Consider the following 19,440-nt stretch of genomic DNA (forward strand, 5'->3'; position numbering starts at 1 on the left):
AAAAGTAAAGAAAACAGAGATAATTAATTAAAAAGATTCATTTGATATGGACTCAACGATGCTTAAAGATATCGGTTCATCATTAGCCAATCCCATCACTAAAATTGTTAATCTTTCAATATCCCAAGGGCAGTTTGTCACACCAATTTTCAAATCTGGTGATCATCATTCCGCCTGTAACTATAGGCCGATCAGCATCCTCCCTATAATGTCTAAAGTAGCAGAGAAGTGTGTAGCTGAGCAAATCATACACCACCTGAACAACAGCTCATTCCCCCTTCATGCAATGCAATTTGGCTTCAGATCCAACCACTCAACCGAGACGGCTAAGTGTTTTTTCATTGAGAAAATGTAATCACTGTTGGATAAGTGTGGTGTTGTCGGAGCTGTCTTTCTTGATCTCCGTAAAGCATTTGACACTGTGAATCACAGGGTCTTTTATCCAAGTTATCCAATTAAAATTTTTCTGTTGAGGCACGTCAATTGGTTGAATCATACCTTTTTAACCGAACTCAAACTGTTCGAATAAATAACCAGCAATCTGACACCCTCTCCTTGTCCACTGGTGTCCCGCAGGGATCCATACTGTGTCCACTTTTATTTTGTTGTTATATCAATGACTTGCCGTCTGTGTGTCCGGAGGCCCACATTCAAATGTATGCTGATGATACTGTGCTGTATGTGCATGGATTGACAAAAAACGAAGTTGCTGCCAAACTCACAAATGCTATGGTGAAAATGACAGCATGGCTCAATCAGTGCTGTCTCCAACTAAATGTGTCTAAGACTGTTGGTATGTTCTTCTCCAAAACAAATGACTCTAGTGAAAACCCAGATGTTCTTGTGTCAGGAGAAAAATTAGAAATTGTTAAGGAATTTAAATACCTTGGCAATATTCAGACTCCAACTTTAATTTCAGGGCACATGTAAAAACTGTCTGTAAAAGGATCAAATTAAATCTTGACAATTTCAAATCTATACGAAACTCTATGTCCACCCAGGCAGCCATGATGTACATGCATTCAATGATATTCTCTCACATGAGTTACTGTCTGACGAGCTGGTCTAATCACACAACACTAAAACCACTACAGTCTTTGTATAAACAAACACTGAACGTTTTGGACAAAAAACAAAGGCAATTCCATCACTGTGCAGTTTTAAGAAAACATAATCTACTGAGCTGGGAAAACATGATTAAGCACAAAAATGCATGACTCTTTTACAAAATCATACATGGCATGGCCCCTCCTCCACTTAGAGAATTTGTAACTATTAGAACAAACCAACATCGGATCACGAGAGGAGTCACGAGAGGGGACTGCATTATTCCATTTAGGAAAAGTGCCTTTAGTCATTCAGCCTTCTCTGTTGCAGCCTCACGTGAATGGAATAACATCCCAACATGTATCAGAGACCTAAACACATATCGGTCATTTAGTTCTAATCTGAAACAGTGGCTCATTGATAATATGTCCTGCCAGCACTAAACTTGACCCGCCTGCTCATGCCTCCTTCTGGTGTCAGTGTGTCTGTGAATTTGTCCTGCGTCTTGCAACACTTACTTTGCTTGTTTGTTTGTATGCTTTTGTGTAGCTCGTTCTGTCTCTCCTGTGCTGCTTCATGTACTATTGTCATGTCGACTTTTTGTTTGTTTGTTGTGCATGTACTGTCTGCTTTGGTGGGCTACTGCCTTGATATCTAACACATCTGATGTTGCTATAAGTCCTAGTCTACCTTTTTAATTTGTGTTTGTCTGATGCAGACTCTTGTTTGTCCTGCATGCTTTATGTATTTTAATGCTTGAACTACTGAATACTTGTATGTGGTTATAATTAATGTTTTATCTGTTGCTTTTATATGTTTTTTTTAACTCTTTCTGTTATTTGCTTATTTGCTTTTTAGGGAGCCTATTGTTACATCTGGTCAAAGACTGCAGATGGAAACTAGCCTTCTGGCTAAATCTGTCATATTTACAGAAATGTTTATTAATATGCACTGTCCCTGTCAAATAAACACATAAATAAATAAAATTAAATAAATTAAAAATAAATTATAATTATCCCATAATTAAATAATAATCTTATGAACAACTCATATGTAGGCAACATACTGTATGAAAGTCATGATAAAGCAGCCTTTTCTGTGTCTACAGCTGGAGCATTCTTCTTATCTGCGTCTTCTCAGGAAGGAACGGCCTCACTTCTGTGGAATCTGTCACTGAGGAGTGGGTGCTTGGTGTGTTTGTGTTTAGGGGGTTTTACTGCCAAGACTAAATTTACACAACTGCTTGAAACAAGTCAGCACATTGACACACACACACACCAACACAAGTGTCAGTTTCAGGGATACCACACCGACTTATTTTCAGTCCCATGAGGCATAACCGTAAGCCTAATTATAACCAATTCTCACCCAAATATTGTCGACTGAAATTTAGTTAACATGTGAAGTAATTTTGGAAACATTCACACAACCTCTCCTCAATCAAATGAACAATATTTATCTAAATGAAACCACACAGTCAAAGGGGGGTTGTTAAAGACATCTGTGGCCTTGGACTCACCCGCCCCTCTGACACCACCTGGAAAACGTGAGAGTGTTGTCTGGTTTCACAATCACAAGGCCGTTCCCGTAAAACATTGGCCCAGGTGTCTCTCGCTTTCTTCTTCCTTGTCTCTCATTTCCTGATAGAAAGCTATAGCATTAGATCCACGCAGTTACATGGAGATTAACTACAGCTATTTGCCACTCTAAGTGTACTTGTTTCAACTTGTTTGCCACGTTAACTCTGGTAAAATTGTATAGATACAGACCAGAGTGATTGTTGTGGATTTTTTCTTTAACCTTGCTTGAGTCATTTTTGCAACTTATATGTCCAAAGATTTAACAGAATATGGATACAGCCTTTTTTTATTTGGGGGATTTGGTAGAAATATTTTCAGTAGTTACAGTTTTTTTCGATCGCTAAACCACCGTGGGCACAACTGTAGCTCAATGTGCAAAACTCTAACTACAGTCTGCACTACCAACAGTCATTGGAGCTGAACAGTTCACTTCACCTGCAAAACAGGTTCAGTGCAGCAAACACTATGAACCAGCCTCATTGAGATAACACACACTGTCACTCAGAACCTGCTCAGAGTACAAACACTAGCATCAAACCCCAATACACAAATTAAAAACTTTTAATTTTTACAGTTTGAATAATTTGAGTTATTTCACACACATTACATAATATTTTCTTTGATGAAAGGGTGAAATTCTTTCACATGAAATTGTTTATTTTATAACATACCAGTTTTTTTAGGAAAACAAAAAGAAATGAAAATCAGAAGTTTGCTTCAATAGATACACATTTTGTATATTTTATTGAAAACATTTCTAAATGTAGTATTTATCTGTGTAAATATTCTATAATTGTAATACAGAAATCAATTCCTGTAATGTTGTCATTTACTGTAAGGATGCAACCCTAAGCTGTTTGTTTGCTGGAAAATTCGTATTACAGATGCAACTTTAGATTTTTGCAGATTGGGTTGCACTCTCAACCCTGCCTCTCAATGCGAGACCATGATTCACAACAGCAACAGGGTCTATCAGTCAGTGCGTTTACATGCAGACTTATAATCGGATAACTAAACGAATAAGACCTCAACAGGACTTTTAAACTGCATGTAAACACCTTTATCCGATCTACTTCGGACACAAATCGGTACAATAACGGACAAGAGAAGTCGGATAAGAACACCTAGATAATTCGTTCATTGTCGGCTTTCTCTCTGCATGTATACAGGGATCGGATATCGCATATCGGACTTCTCGTTCTGTGCTTGTGTGCCTGCGCGTGATAGGCTACACCATGGGTTATTGACGGAAGAGAACCGGACGTGGCTCTAAAACCACTTGTTGAAAGCATGGTTGAAAGGGCTACAGCGCCACCTAGCATAGTGGAGACAGCCATGCATCGGACATTTATCCGATTTCTGAAAGGCCATGTACAGGTCCTTCTCATATAATTACCATATTGTGATTAAGTTCAATATTTTCTGTAATGTACTGATAAACATTAGACTTGTTTTAATATTGATGATTTTGGCATACAGCTCATGAAAACCCCAAATTCCTATCTCAAAAAATTAGCATATCATGAAAAGGTACTCTAAACGAGCTCTTAACCTAGTCATCTGAATCAACTAATTAACTCTAAACACCTGCAAAAGATTCCTGAGGCTTTTAAAAACTCCCAGCCTGGTTCATTACTCAAAACCGCAATCATGGGTAAGACTGCCGACCTGACTGCTGTCCAGAAGGCCATCATTGACACCCTCAAGCAAGAGGGTAAGACACAGAAAGAAATTTCTGAGCGAATAGGCTGTTCTCAGAGTGCTGTATCAAGGCACCTCAGTGGGAAGTCTGTGGGAAGGAAAAAGTGTGGCAGAAAACGCTGCACAACCAGAAGAGGTGACCGGACCCTGAGGAGGATTGTGGAGAAGGGCCGATTCCAGACCTTGGGAGACCTGCGGAAGCAGTGGACTGAGTCTGGAGTAGAAACATCCAGAGCCACCGTGCACAGACGTGTGCAGGAAATGGGCTACAGGTGCCGCATTCCCCAGGTCAAGCCACTTTTGAACCAGAAACAGCGGCAGAAGCGCCTGACCTGGGCTACAGAGAAGCAGCACTGGACTGTTGCTCAGTGGTCCAAAGTACTTTTTTCGGATGAAAGCAAATTTTGCATGTCATTCGGAAATCAAGGTGCCAGAGTCTGGAGGAAGACTGGGGAGAAGGAAATGCCAAAATGCCTGAAGTCCAGTGTCAAGTACCCACAGTCAGTGATGGTCTGGGGTGCCATGTCAGCTGCTGGTGTTGGTCCACTGTGTTTTATCAAAGGCAGGGTCAATGCAGCTAGCTATCAGGAGATTTTGGAGCACTTCATGCTTCCATCTGCTGAAAAGCTTTATGGAGATGAAGATTTAATTTTTCAACAAGACCTGGCACCTGCTCACAGTGCCAAAACCACTGGTAAATGGTTTACTGACCATGGTATTACTGTGCTCAATTGGCCTGCCAACTCTCCTGACCTGAACCCCATAGAGAATCTGTGGGATATTGTGAAGAGGAAGTTGAGAGACACCAGACCCAACACTGTGGATGAGCTTAAGGCCGCTATCGAAGCATCCTGGGCCTCCATAACACCTCAGCAGTGCCACAGGCTGATTGCCTCCATGCCACGCCGCATTGAAGCAGTCATTTCTGCGAAAGGATTCCCGACCAAGTATTGAGTGCATAACTGAACATAATTATTTGAAGGTTGACTTTTTTGTATTAAAAACACTTTTCTTTTATTGGTCGGATGAAATATGCTAATTTTTTGAGATAGGGATTTTTGGTTTTTCTTTACTTTTTTGCCAAAATCATCAATATTAAAACAATAAAAGGCTTGAACTACTTCAGTTGTGTGTAATGAATCTAAAATATATGAAAGTCTAATGTTTATCAGTACATTACAGAAAATATTGAACTTTATCACAATATGCTAATTATATGAGAAGGACCTGTATGTTCACTAACAAGTCTAAAACAAGACATCTTAGTGTTTCAGTTGAAATTGCAATCCGCAGTGTTTGAAAGGCATTCATTCTGTTTTGAATGTGTGGTTTACAGTTTTGGCAGCAGTGTTAGCATTTGAAAAAAAGTGCTGGAAATCCAGTGTTGTGCAGGCTGTGGTTAAGCCATGAGATAGGTGTGTAGAGTTTTGAAAATTGTGTTTAATCAATGAAAAACGAGCTACAGTTTGGCCCGAATGAACCGCTGCTCTGCATACTGTTGTTAAGTTTTGCACTTGTCGTTCCAGTTGTGCCCACTGTGGTTTAGCAATCGTAAAAAACTGTAATAGAATTAAACCAAAATGGTAATTTTACTCTAACATATAATACCTATATATAGTAAAACCAGAGACACTGAATATTTGGAGTGGAATATATATATATATATTTAGCACACATTTGTTTTGCAAAGTCCCTATTAAAAATGCAGTATTCAGTATTGTCCCCTTTATATTTTTAACCAGTTGAAACATGAAAGGATGCTTTGGTCTTACTGAGGATAAAGTAATCCTCATAGTTCACACCTTTTTGCAGGCACCGATGAAGCAGCTTTCTTTCAATAATGCTAAATAACCTCAATGTTCAGAGAAACTGTAAGACTCATGACTGGAACTTGTAAATACTAGCACTGGTACAGTACAACTCTGCTAAGGAGTGGAACCAGTACAGCAAGTTTCACACATTTTAAGTCACATTCCATGTTGCCATAACTTTGACATTTTTTTTTTCCTACCATGCCTTCTACTATGAACATATTTAAAAATATCAATGTTGAAGTCCTTTCAATTTTTGTTGTCAACAATGTGGTTATAGCAATTTCAAAATATTACATTTTGTAAGTCACACTATAAGTTATACATTAAGAAAAAGTCCAACTTTAAATTTAAGGATTTGCCACATTTTCTGACTGAAAAAGAAAAGACCAACTTGAAGACGTCAAATGCATGCCACTTTTGATGTCTTGATATAATTAGCTCTTGCTATGGGAAATACTTGGTTTAAAAGTATATATATTATATAGTAAGTTTCTAGGGTACACATGAAAATAACTTGATTGATGCTGATGATAATTTCAGTTTAAATGTTTTTCTACCATCAGAAAAGCACATCACAGTCATTTGCGCAGTAATGGATATTTATTAGAAAAAGAGAAAGGCATTTTTACAGGCCAAACAGTTGTGCTATAAGACTGCGTTACTAAAGAAACTATCATGTTTTATCAATCTTAAATAACAAAAGCTACAATCTGCAAGCAAAGGAAAAGAAAGCTAAATACACACAAAAAACATGACAGTGTAACATCAAGTATTCATTATTTACGTTGAGGCCCCTTTCTGGACTTGAAGCTGTTAAGAAGAAGGTCATATGGGGTGACACTTGGGTTAAAAAGGTACATTTCACACTTGACTGACAAGGGATATTTTATTGAAGCAAAGCTGGGGACTGGCTATTGACTGATGCTGGGAGTGTAATCACAAGCCTACAGCAGTACCAAGAAATATTGTGACTCGTGTTTTGCATGCCTAGTCTACAAAGACAATATACATCCTGCCTACTTGTACAAGTACTGCTAGAAAGACAGGAGTACACTATGGGGATCTAACAGGGGACTGAGAGACAAGCATGTACAGATGCTTCACCTGACTACCTCCCAGCCCCCTGCCCTACGCTAAGAGTCTCATCCACTTCCACAGGCCTTTCCGATTCCCTTCAGCCGTTCATTCCTTTCATCAGCAAGTTCCATACAGCTACCCTCGCATGACATTCTCCATTTATATTTTAAAATATACTTCTAAAATGACATGCGAGCATTGGAGCAGAAACACACTGCCGTAGCTACTCTGCAACAGCAGACTGTGCCTCACACACAATCTGGTTGCTAAACCACTGAGCTGGTCTTTCCGCGCCGGCGCTTCCGAACTTCCTCCATCAGATCCTTTAGGTACTGAATCTCTCGGCTGATGGACTCTGCCTTCTCGTTCAACTCTTGGTTCCTCTTCTCCAGCCCTTCCATTTCTGTGCCAAGCTGCTCGTGCTCAACCCTCTTCTTCTGCCTGTAACGAGTGGCAGCTGTCTTGTTCTGCTCCATCTTCTTCATTTTCTTCTCCACCTTGGGAGGACCAGACACTGACTTGACCTTGGGGGTCTTGGCAGAGGGAGAGGACGAAGTCTCTGGTTTGGAGTAGGGTTTGGTCCTGCAGGAACCAGCTGTGGGAGAAGGGGTGGCAGGAGGAGAGGCCGGGTGAGCGGGCGACTCGGCAACGGACTCGATGCCAGAGTCACTGTCGCAGTCGCTTGGTGGAGGAGAGGTTTTAATTGACTGATCAGAGAGAGGAATGGGGGAAGGCTCTTCTTTGTTGGTGAGCACTACCACAATGTGGCCAGAGGTGGGAAGAGAGAGCACAATGGGGGTGGTGGTCTGAATGCTTCCGCTTAGATCTGGAATGATTGTGCCAGTGAGGGAAGGGGCCACTTTCTCTAGATCCAGGACATCCACTTCACTCCCCAGCTCCAGTGTGTAGGCTGGAGAGGAGGCCGGGGACGGGGGCTCGGACTTCATAACGACCTCCTGATCAAGAGCCTCCACTGTCATGTTGGCCATGGCTGCCTCGGGGAGAGGGAGCTCCAGAGAGAGGGGGGATGCGCAAGAAAGCAAGGCACCCAGTTCCAGGCTGTCGTGCGGGGTTGAGATCACTCTGTCTAAATCTAGATCCAAGTCGATGCCGGAATCAAGGGAGGCCAGGAGATCCTCGGGGGAGCTGGGGGACTCATCGGATGAGCAAGAGCCAATGAGGGAATCCAGGTCAAATTCACTCAGGTCGATTTTTTCTGACATCCAGTCCATACCCTCAAAAGCATCATCTGCCGAAAGAAGATTTATTCATTAGTGTTCATGCCATATTTATCAAAGCTTTGGTGTGGACAGAGGCACAAACATACTTTTTTAGTACTTCTAATTTTCATCTAACTCAAGCCTTAACAAATATATTATATATGATATATGGCTGTGTGAATATTATCATTTGGTCTATAAAAAAAAAAGTGTGGGGGGGATATGACTTGGTACAACCTTTTTTGAACATCTAGGACATGCTACCTACAGGCTTTCCTTAAGTGCATAACCAACACGACCTATTCAAAATAACAATTTATTTTTGAATTCTTTGAGCTATTTTCAAAGATTAATCTTAATAAATTTGAATTCATGCACACCTTTGCCATTGTCCGCTCCTATATGTGCGTCGAGCAGGTCGCTGGCACCCAGCCAGGAGAAGGACACAGAGTCAACCCCGGCCTTGGTTCCCAGGAAGGAGGAGGGATGGATGGGAGGAGGAGAGGGAGGTGGGGAAGCAGAAGAGCATGGAGAAGATGATAAGGTCTGATACGGAGACAGGGAAGATGCGTGGGAGGAGAAAGACAGGGGGGGCGAAGCTGGCGCCTTCCCTTCTAAAGAGGAGGAGGGAGAAAGAGCTTCTTCTTCATATTGGTCCAGAAGGGGCCCCATGGGGTCAGCCATCAGAAACGAGGGCCCTGTGGACAAAAACGTTCTTGATAAGTACCACATTTGATGACATTTATTTATTTATTTATAAATATACGTGCAAAGACAAGCTGTCGGTGGCCACTCTAAAATAATGATCACATGTAAAAACAAAAAAAATCTCTCAAACTAATTTTTAAAATGTAAGTCAATGCCACAAAAAAATAAAGGTCGAGACAATGTAAGTTTTTTTTATTCTTGGCGTCATGTAAATGTACAAGATTTGCCCCACATTCGACCTACACAGATACATGTTTGTAGTAGTGCTTTGTGAACATTTGTCACCATGACAACAATACCAACCTAAGTACAGGGCCTCCACGTCCTTCAAGGCCATCTGGGAGTGTGTCATGGCTGCTTCTGATCAGTGGTAGCCGTGAAACGGTGAATAAAATCAAAGGGTCCGGTGACGTTAACAAGTCGGGCGTTCCGGTAGTGCTGTCGACGGCAGCAAAGCTGAGGGTGGTTGCCGATAGAGACCTAGGTAAATGAGACACACAGCCATGTTATGGGGAGAAAAATATTTACACATAGTTTTGAGAGTTGATTTTATAGGTTAAACATGAGCAGAAACATATTCAGAGTCGTTTTCACTAATCTAATTAATGTTCATCACAACAGTCAGAAGAAAGCTGAATAACAATGTTTTATTCTGAAGAAAATGGCGTAGACACAAAACACATGGATTATTATGAAAATATCATGCAATATGATTAAATGTGGGTTGAAAAGTGGGCCAAACGTATTTGTATAGTAACTTTCCATAGTGTTGGCACGTCATGGAACAAGTAAATATTTGCTTATCATGCAAACAATGCAACTGTGCAACTTTCTAGTCTTCGTGTGTTTAGGTCGTTAACGTGTCTCATGGGGGATGGGGAGCTAATTCGGGCTAAACCACTCAACTGGAGTGTCATGACGGGTTTGCTGGGGAGGAGGGAACACTCCGCCCTACGCCGGGGAGTAACATTTCCTAATTTGGTCATGCTTTGGCCGGTATCGCCGCCCTCCTGTGTGAGTCATCGCGGATGATGTGGGAGGGACGGCAACCGCCATTTTCACAACATAGCCATCTGTATGAGGGCTTGGCGAAAAAGACACCCGCGCCATTTTGGACACGCCACGTTGTCAGTATTTATCACACACAAAGCACAACCAATGTTGACAACATACTTCGCAGCATGTAAGTAAAGCAACTGTTACCATGCCTTGCCAATAACAACTAAATATGTTCTCGCGCTGGCTGGGGTATCAAATGCCAATCTGTAATTTAACACTACCATTAACTCCAAACCAGCACATTTACATATCAGAATTCACCTGTAGTGTCACGAGCACTCTTAAGTGTCAAACGATACCATTTTCTGTGTTTATCCATACTCGGTAAGTTAACTTTATAAACACTATCAATTTTAGTTGGCATTTACAGCGGCTGAAGTTAGAAACACCCATGGAGATTAAAATAAGGATCAAGAAATGTACAACTATACTTACGCCATTTTGCCAGAAATAGCCAGTGCACTTAGCCTTTGCACTGCCGGGTTATTGCCGCTGCAGGATAGCCGCAAGCCTAGACTGCCATTTTAGCGCGGGAGAGCGTCCAGTGAGAGTTGATGATCAATTTTACTTCGGAAGGAACCAAATAAGGAAGAAGCGAGTCACAGGAATATATATAGAGCCGAAGTACCGCCGATTGAACATCCTCCTCCTCCGCGGTGTCACTCCGCGGGGGCGTTTGTTGTCAGTGGAACTAGCAGCTCGTTTGTTTGAGAGGAGTTTCCAGACCATTAGAAAAACTAGAAATTAAAAGAAACTTAAAACTTTCCAGCCTGACGAAACCAAAAAACGCGTACCACTGGGATTATTTTGCTAGAGATCGGTTTGTTATTTGTTAAACATTGAATGTGAATCATAGATAGTAGATGTGAATACAGCTGACAAAATAGATCTAGTTTACGTGGAATTTAAAACACCAGCGCCCCCCCATGTCCAACTTTTTAAATAACAAAATGTAAACATTGAGGTGAAATGGAAACTATTTCCTAAATTCTATAGAAGATTCTATTTAAATATCCTTTTTTGTGATGATCTGTTAGCCTACATATTTAAATGTAATTTATGTAGCCTAGGCCTAGTCTACTAAACCTTTGTCTGGTTCCTACTTATTTTTGAAAAATATCTCTAGGACTATGTAACCTAAATATATAGCGTTATATTTCTATTTTATTCATTTTCTTTATTTTAGTATTTCCGGCCAATGCACTTTTTCTGGGCTGTCCCTGCCCCACATAGGCTATATTGTAACCTGTTTCTAATGCCTCTGCATCAGCATCATGCAGTCTCTTGTAAATTCATTGCAGCTGTTAAACTGGATGAACCCATTTAAGGTCACAGGACTGAGAACTGGTCTGGCCTCTGGTGGTTAGCTGCAGGTATTTCATCTTCTTCAGTCATACATCTCAGGACATGATAGAGTGGTAGGCTAGAGATGATAAACAGAACATTAAGGCAAATATGAGAAAGGATTATTTTAATTTTAATATTTATATAAGAAGGATACACATTTCAAGGGGCACTCATGGTGTAGTGGCAGAGCATAACTCAATATTGAAACAGAAGGCAAATTTGTCGTGATCACAAGATAATGAGCATAAAGCAACCTTTTGGGGTCACACAAGTTGATTGAATTTGTGATCCGACATTAACAGCATTTGATGATACAAGACAATTACCTTTTGTTTTGTTGTATCACAATAAAACAAGATAATTAACTCGTTATCATGAGACATTGCAACAAAAACTTTTTGCAAGGACGGCTGTTCTCCACTTCCGTATGCGGCCACTGCCAAACATAAATGCATATATATCTATGATGTTTCTTGTGTTTTGTTTGTTTGTTCCCTATTACACATACCACATATTCATACCATGAGCCCAAATATTAAGGCAATTCTTACTGAACAAGTCCTTGATTTGCATGAGCTCATCCAAACCCTTATTGAGCTCTGTTGCTAGCTTGCGGATTTTTTTGGCAAACTTGGAAGCAAGGCCCGTCTTCAGCTTCTGACCATCCTTATCTTGGGTGAAGTACATATCCATACAGAGGGCGAAGCCATCCACCAGCCCAGATGCCTTACTGTTAGCCTCAATGGCCCTGGCACTTGCTCCCCCTGTAGCCAGTTGTACCATCTTGGCCACTCTTTCCGAACCCATCCTGGCTTCACTCAGAACTGACAGATCATGCTTCTGTAGCTCCTCCATACCCTCATGAATAAACATCAAGCAATTCTGAACAATCTCCATGACGTCCTTGTACTCCTGAAGTGTCTTCTCGATTTTCTTCTTGTCCTGATCATTGTTGACCTGGAAAAACATGTCATCATCTGTTAAACAGCATTATCTATGCCACAGAAACAAACCAAACAAAGGCATACTTTAAATCAGTCACAGTTTGTTTAACTTCCAATCACCTTGTGAGCGATGGCTGCTGAAGCACCAGCGAGGCCGCCGGCTGCAGCCACACCAACCCCGACGGCAGTCAGAGCCAGTGAGGCTCCAAGAGTAAACGGAGAGAGAATCACTCCAGCAACTGCTGCAACACCTCCAGCTACAGTTGTAGCCCCTCCTGTGATGCCAGCAATCTTTGTACCCTTTGAAACCTATGATTAAAGGGAATTCCATTGATGTACAGTCGTTTCTAAAGAACACGTGAAGCCAAATGTGTTAAAACACTTGCATACCAAGCCAGAAAGTAACACAGTCCTCTTATGCTCATATGGTATGTTTACCTTGTCTAAATTGTCAGCAATGGAGAGCAGCTCGTGAGTGTGATCCTTCAGGGTGCCACCATGCTCAGACATCAGGAGGATAAAAACTTGGATAGCTTTACAGAGCTGTTCAGCTTTGTCTTTGATGACCCTGAAATGTATTAGGATAAAGTATCCAAATGTTATAATTCAGCTTTATTTGGGGAAATCTGTCCAGTTAGCGAACTGAGGTAGTTTGAATCAAGACAGAGCCTAAATACATCTTTTGGACCAGTCACTTACATGGTGCATCATCCACCAGGTTGTACGAAATCTAAGAATCTCAATCGGTCTAAAGTTTTGAAACAGCAGCACAAGACAAATGTTTGTTCTTACCACAGCAGCATGGCTCTAGGAATGACTTTGGTCGGTTGTTCCACATCTTTGGCTAGGACCAAAATATCTGAACAGCTATGGATGGATAAATAAACTATTTTCCTCCAGCGCCATCAGCAGCCCAAAGCTTTCATTTATCTTGTGCCTATTGCTTAACTTGATGGATTAGTTAAACAATTGTACAAATATAGTTCCCTGAGAACCCTTGCTGCCTTTGTGGTCCCCTGACTTTTGCTATTGCACTATCATGAGGTTCACATTTGGGCATGGTTTATCAGGAAATGTCTAAAAAAAAACTATTGGACAGATTTCCAAATAATTAAGTAGCCATGATCCCTTCAGGATGAATAGTTATCACTTTGCTGATTCCCTAACTTTGTTTGGTGACCAAATGTCTACAAGACTCAATGAAATTATATGAGATGTAGGTACTTACTTATCTTCTTTCTTCCCTCTAAGTTTGAGGTCTTTGCAGAAAGAATTCCAAGCTAGAAGTCAATTAAGTAATAATTTACCAATAACAATAAGAACATGATCCATTACTCTTTTTTTAAACTAGTTTTCTTACTCACGTGTCCTTACTTTCCACCAATCCATCAAAGACTTGGCATCCTAGTAAAATATAAGACGTAAATGAAGCTAAAACAACTAAAGTTTTATTGTCTTTACATTGTTTTAGCAAAATACCTCAATGGTTATATATAATAATTACCAGAATTTCTTTTTTGTCGTCAGGCTGTTCTTCAAAAGATTTTTGAGGCAGCAGAGGAGGTTTAGCTGAGGGTTTGGCCACTGCCTAAAAGAACGAGTGCCAGTTTGAGTGAATGTTGTTTTGGTATAACTAAAGCTTAGACACAACAGATCCTGGGCACTTACCTTTTTTCATTAACCTTTAAATTATTTTACTGCACAAGTAGATTTTGTTCCACAACACCTTTGAAATAAAAAATAAAATAATGTTACCTTTACGATCTCCAGACTGCCATTTGAGTCAAATCCACCTGAACTCCTTTTAACAGTCCACTTCTTCGGTGACACTAGTGGGGGAGTTGAGCAGACCAAGCCTCCCTGAGTTTAAGTTAATGAAATAAACATTTAATTAAATGATACTGTTGCCAAACATCTGTGCAAATTTATTATGTGATGTATTGTATGCCAGTTTTAATTCATGCATGGTGACGTTTGATAGTGTAATAAATTCATGTTAGGTGTTCATGTCAGGACCACAGAGGCATCCAGTACAGAGTCAATGATACATTCATACCATTTTCCCTTTTGTTGAGTAAAAACATTTCAAGATATCAAAACACTGATACAAATTATAATTTATTTTCCTACTCAGAATATAAGATCAATTGAACATTTCAGAAGTTGACAACAAAGTATGCTGAGAACACTGTGCTCTGCCCACAACAGTCTGAATTCAGATTCAGATTCAATCTCATTACAGAGTTAAACAAAAACATTGTTGAATGTGTAGATTACCGCAAGCACCAACCTCTGGAGATTTTGTGGGAGATTGAGGAGTGGAGTTACATTTTAATGTCTTGTCGTCCTCAGTTTTGTCCTGAGAGTAAATCTTTGTCCTTGGTAAGGGCACTGGCTGCAGAGAGAGAGGGGATCACTCAAGCACTTATAACATAAATAAAAACATTGAAGCTGCTTGGAGCATGGCGTAATCTGTAACATATTACTAGTTAAACCAATCGCTTTGTAAGGAAAGTAAAGAGTTTACTCTTTACTTTATATTTTAATATTCTCAATTCCCTAATTTTTCTGACATTTATCCAGATTATAAAGTGGCAGCTCATGTTTAGTTAGCTATATGCTACATAAACATGGTCCTAGCTTGTGTCAAATACCAGCTCTGTGAACGAACAATTTTTTTTCTTCAATAATCTAAACACTGATCACCACTTTACAGTATTTTTCAATGTGCACTATGCTATAATGTTGAATTCAAGACAACTGAACTATTGAATGACCTTGCCAATACGGCCAGACAAGATTGATTACATCTGTGTTGGCAGTGGCACACTCATTTCTTTCTAACTGGTTTCACTTTTGCTCCAGACTAAAAACTTGATTAGACTATACTGTTTAATTGTTTACCTTCGCAAACCGTATACACATCAGACATTTTAAAATGTGATCGTAACTCGAAACTTCGAAGATTGATAATTGAAAGATCCCTTCCAGACATATTTAAAGCCGTACAGTAAATACTTGTAAATATTTGGAATGATAACTTTGGTCTGATGAGAGTTATTAAAAATTCAGAATTACCAAATATGCAAATAATTTCAAAGGTTATGCTGGACATAAGATAATTCCTACTTTAAGTCTATAGCTGGAGGCTTCAGGTATCTCTATATCACACTTGAGTAAACTGCATCTTTGACCAAAATGTGCTCCAATGTTGTCCAAATTAGTGATGTCACATCAAACCAGTAAATACACATTTTAAACTGAATTATAAGGTGAATATAGACACTTTCCTCCTTTAACAGACACACATTTTGATTTTGCAACACATTTTTAACATTATATAAATACTTTCATTGCCAAGAATCTAGACAGTAGCCTTCGGTAGCACATGATTGAATCCACTTTCTTCTTACCCGTGACATTGTGTAATGTTCCCTGCTGTATTTAAGTCGTCCTGTGAACACTTTCGTTATCTGCACCAACTTTTATTCTCATCGACTAGCCCATAGGAACCGGTTAGACATGAACACGATGGCTTTCATTCATCGCCATTTGTGCATATCCATTCTGCTGTTGTTGGAATGAAAAATATTCAACAACATTCAAAGTCCTTTAATGTCCTGCAGATATCAGTCAAAGGCTTGTTTGTGCCGAGGTGACCATAGTTTGATGGAAGGCACACACCTGAAATGCCCTTAAAAGTAGCTTGTTACAAAGGGCTACAGTTCGAGTTGTGCTGCTTATTTGAGGATAATTCACACTGTATTTCTTTGTGTGTATATTTAATTAAGTGTAGCAGTGTTTGAGCAAACCTCAGTCATGGATTTGTTTCATTTTGAATTTGGACACCTACCCCTGTAACCTCCCCTGTCCGTCTCTGAAGAAGAAGGAAGTCAAACTGGCTTTACAGTATCTTAACACCAATTCCAACCACAGAGAGAGGAACTGTCTTCACAGTCCAACTCCTCCTTTCAAAATGTTTATTGTGATTAACATGCAGTATGTTACCTACCTGTAGATTTAAAAGAGACGTGAGGAGCAATCATGCATTTAACAGTAGGAGCAAGTGGATTTGTTGTTGTCTTTTTCTCTGTACAAGTTACTGAACATATACATTCATATCATTAGCACATTTAAAATATTAACTCAATAAAGGGACAGTATGTCCATTATCCATATTGTGTTTACAACTTGTGGCACTGAAATTACTAAAAATAAGTTAATACTGCTTTAAGTGTGTTGGATGTTTAGGCCTTTGTTACCCAATATGACCTTTTCCAGCTGAGATGAGGGACGGAGGACCGACTTTCAGATTCTCCCAAAACCTAGTCAACGGTGGACCACCCTTGCTAGGGAGAGGAGGCCTAGCATAACACAGAGGGCCAATTTGGAAGGTGTGTTTCAATCCTAATGCTGAGAGGGAGTTAGCAGAATTCCTTCCCACACCTGCCATGTAAGCCAAACTTACAGTATGCAGTTTAACATTGCCTGCCACCCAGAGGAAAGGTGTGTTTTATGTTTTTCTCCACAAGAGGGTGCTGTTGTGAAGGAGATAAATCTGAAAACAGTCTGTTAACCTTTTATACTATCTATGTAGCTATCTATCTATTTTATGCTATTATTACAAACTAACAGACTCAGGTTCAAATTTCTGTGCATTCCAAAAGAGGCTGCCACTGCCATCACAGCCTGGGGTGCTGTGAGCCCTGGACATGGCTGACACCTGCTGGTTTGGACCTTGCTTTGCTGAGGTGTTGCAGGTCTGACCTGTTGAGCAGCACGTTGAGCAAAACCGAAGTTCAGAGTGAAGCTTTTCATGTGCGCAGAGAAACAAAAATGTCTGTCAAATGTCAAAAATCACCTCCACATTTCAAGGTAACACTACTGAATATGTATATGTATGTCAGCAGTAAGATCGATAATTTAGACTTTCTTAAAAGTCAGACATATGAAAGTTTGTATGATCACATCAAATTATATATTATATATTTTATTTTTTTGTCCCTGTTTATGGGCTTTGTTATGGACAAGATGTATTTTTTTAAATCTATTTATTATTATTATTATTATTATTATTATTTTTATTATTATTATTATTATTATTATTATTATTATTTGTATAGGCATCATTGTACAAAGTTGAGGATTATAAACACCGCCCTACGCCCTGTAGTAGTACCGTTACAATCCTTAAGGGGCAGCAGTGTGCGATTATACGTGACACGTCTCCCCAGTGTCATACTACAAGCGAAGAAGAGAAATGGACCAATAACAGCGCTGAGATTTGTGTTTTGAATGAAACGCGGTTGACGGCAGTTCAACGCTGCGTTTGTTTACTGTTCTCTCGTCACTTTTTTAACGTTTGACTACATTTGGCTGTCAAAACTTTGAAGGTAAGGTTTTCTTTGACGTGTTTTCCCAGGCTGTTTGACTCTTTAGTTTTGTAAGTTTAAAATGTTTGAGTGGCCGCTGTAAGATGTATCAAAAACTAACTTGAGTTAACGTAACTTACGTTAGCTCGCGACTTCGGTTACGCTTGCCTAAACTAGGAGTTTGCCCTTGCTTACATTATTCTTAGCATCACAATATACAACAATGTAGTATTACTTTACACATAACATTTAAGTACGAGGCTTACGTTTGGTTAGTTATTGGGGCTTATGAAGGTCGAGTCTAAGCCCTTTTCTGAACAATTGAGTTTTACGTGACCCGATCAGTAGCGTAATATCACTAGCTTCTTAACGTACCATATTTTAAAACGGGTTCAACAGCAACATCTTTTTCTTCATTTGCAGCTGTGTGAGTCGTTTCCCAACAGTCCAGAGCAATGTCCTCCAGTAGGTCCAGTTCCAATGGGGAAGGCTTGGTAAGACTTGTGTGCTCTCTGCTCTGTCATACGTAAATTGTGACCTAACAGCAAGCTTATAATATTTTGTTTGACTTGTGTTCCTGTTAGCATTCAAGCAGATGTGGACAGCGAACCCCTCTGAGAAGCCTGGGGAATGAAACGCTGCATCCCTCAACTCTATCATCGAGGTTCAAATCAAAATCACTGCACAATGATGATGTTGTGAAAACGAAAAAGGTGGGTTTCCATTAATGTTCGGAAATGCGCCTATTTTTTAAAAATGTCTTTGTGACCTTTACTTACCCACCACCATTCATTTTGCTCAGCAGGATGATGTTCCTATCTGTGACCAATGTCCTCCATCCACCAAAGTCCAACAATCCAATCCTTCGACTATTGATATGACGACTACTGAGACACATTGTGGACTCGGAGATGTTACATTTAAGTCCTTTGTCTGTCCTGGTGGGGAGGTTGAGATTACAGGCTCTCCAGCATGTGGAGAAGAGAGTATTATTTTGCCCAGCGATCAGGCTAGGAAAATCCCTTGTGAAACAGAAGATACAATAATCTCTGACAGTATAATCGTTGAGTCATGCGGTGATCACAACGAGCACCCGTATTACAATCCTGAGATGAAAGATGCTTCCTTGGTTGACATTGACGCTGCACATAGAGCTGATCAGAATGACTGCAGTGGAACAATGGATGTCACTTGGAAATCCTTTGTCTGTGATGGTGGTGAAGTGGAGGTTTCCGACGTCACCAGAATACAAGACGAGACCATTCCTTTGCCCAAGGCCCAGCTTGGGGAAACTTTACAAGACAACGTCGTAAATTCAACAAATCTCTCTGACTGTAGCCAACAATGTCCAGTGGAAGATTCGGATCATCCTTACTGTAGCAGAGGAAATGACATCACAGACTTCACTGAAACCACCAGCGGTTCGGAAAAGCCTGCCGGTGGACTGAACGATGTAACCTTCAGATCATTTAACTGTAGTGGAGGTGAGATTGAAGTTTTAGATGGCACCAAAATTGCAGAAGAGACGACTGTTCCTCTACCCGCCGACCAAACTGCTACCTGCGGTGGTT

General features: G+C 40.2%; 2 protein-coding genes across 2 annotated transcripts; both read right to left on the reverse strand.

The window, feature by feature from the left end:
* Positions 1-6,705: 6,705 nt before the first annotated feature.
* Positions 6,706-10,776, reverse strand: atf4a (activating transcription factor 4a). Its single transcript, XM_080030053.1, has 4 exons — positions 10,642-10,776; positions 9,451-9,627; positions 8,820-9,137; positions 6,706-8,468 (listed from the first exon to the last, which is right to left on the reverse strand). The coding sequence occupies exons 2-4, from the start codon at positions 9,497-9,499 to the stop codon at positions 7,486-7,488; spliced, it is 1,350 nt and encodes a 449-aa protein (XP_079886179.1). The 5' UTR covers positions 9,500-9,627; positions 10,642-10,776; the 3' UTR covers positions 6,706-7,485.
* Positions 10,777-12,051: 1,275 nt separating this feature from the next.
* LOC307252289 (apolipoprotein L3-like) lies at positions 12,052-15,965 on the reverse strand (the record flags this gene model as incomplete). The annotated part of the gene is made up of 9 exons (XM_080029926.1): positions 15,911-15,965; positions 14,788-14,892; positions 14,253-14,357; positions 14,002-14,085; positions 13,862-13,901; positions 13,726-13,777; positions 12,936-13,065; positions 12,618-12,806; positions 12,052-12,510 (listed from the first exon to the last, which is right to left on the reverse strand). Exons 1-9 carry the CDS (start codon positions 15,917-15,919, stop codon positions 12,052-12,054), a joined length of 1,173 nt encoding a protein of 390 aa, XP_079886052.1. The 5' UTR covers positions 15,920-15,965.
* Between the last annotated feature and the right edge of the window lie 3,475 nt (positions 15,966-19,440).

This window comes from Ammodytes marinus (assembly GCF_949987685.1).
Source record: "Ammodytes marinus genome assembly, chromosome: 6".
Taxonomy (NCBI): domain Eukaryota; kingdom Metazoa; phylum Chordata; class Actinopteri; order Uranoscopiformes; family Ammodytidae; genus Ammodytes; species Ammodytes marinus.

Excerpts from the sequence above, each read along its gene's own strand:
- atf4a (XM_080030053.1), bottom strand. The coding sequence starts at position 9,499 with ATGACACACTCCCAGATGGCCTTGAAGGACGTGGAGGCCCTGTACTTA. Across the intron at positions 9,138-9,450 it reads CGTGGAGGCCCTGTACTTAG|GGCCCTCGTTTCTGATGGCT; the intron begins GTTGGTATTGTT and ends TTTTGTCCACAG. Across the intron at positions 8,469-8,819 it reads AGGAGCGGACAATGGCAAAG|ATGATGCTTTTGAGGGTATG; the intron begins GTGTGCATGAAT and ends TTCTTTCGGCAG.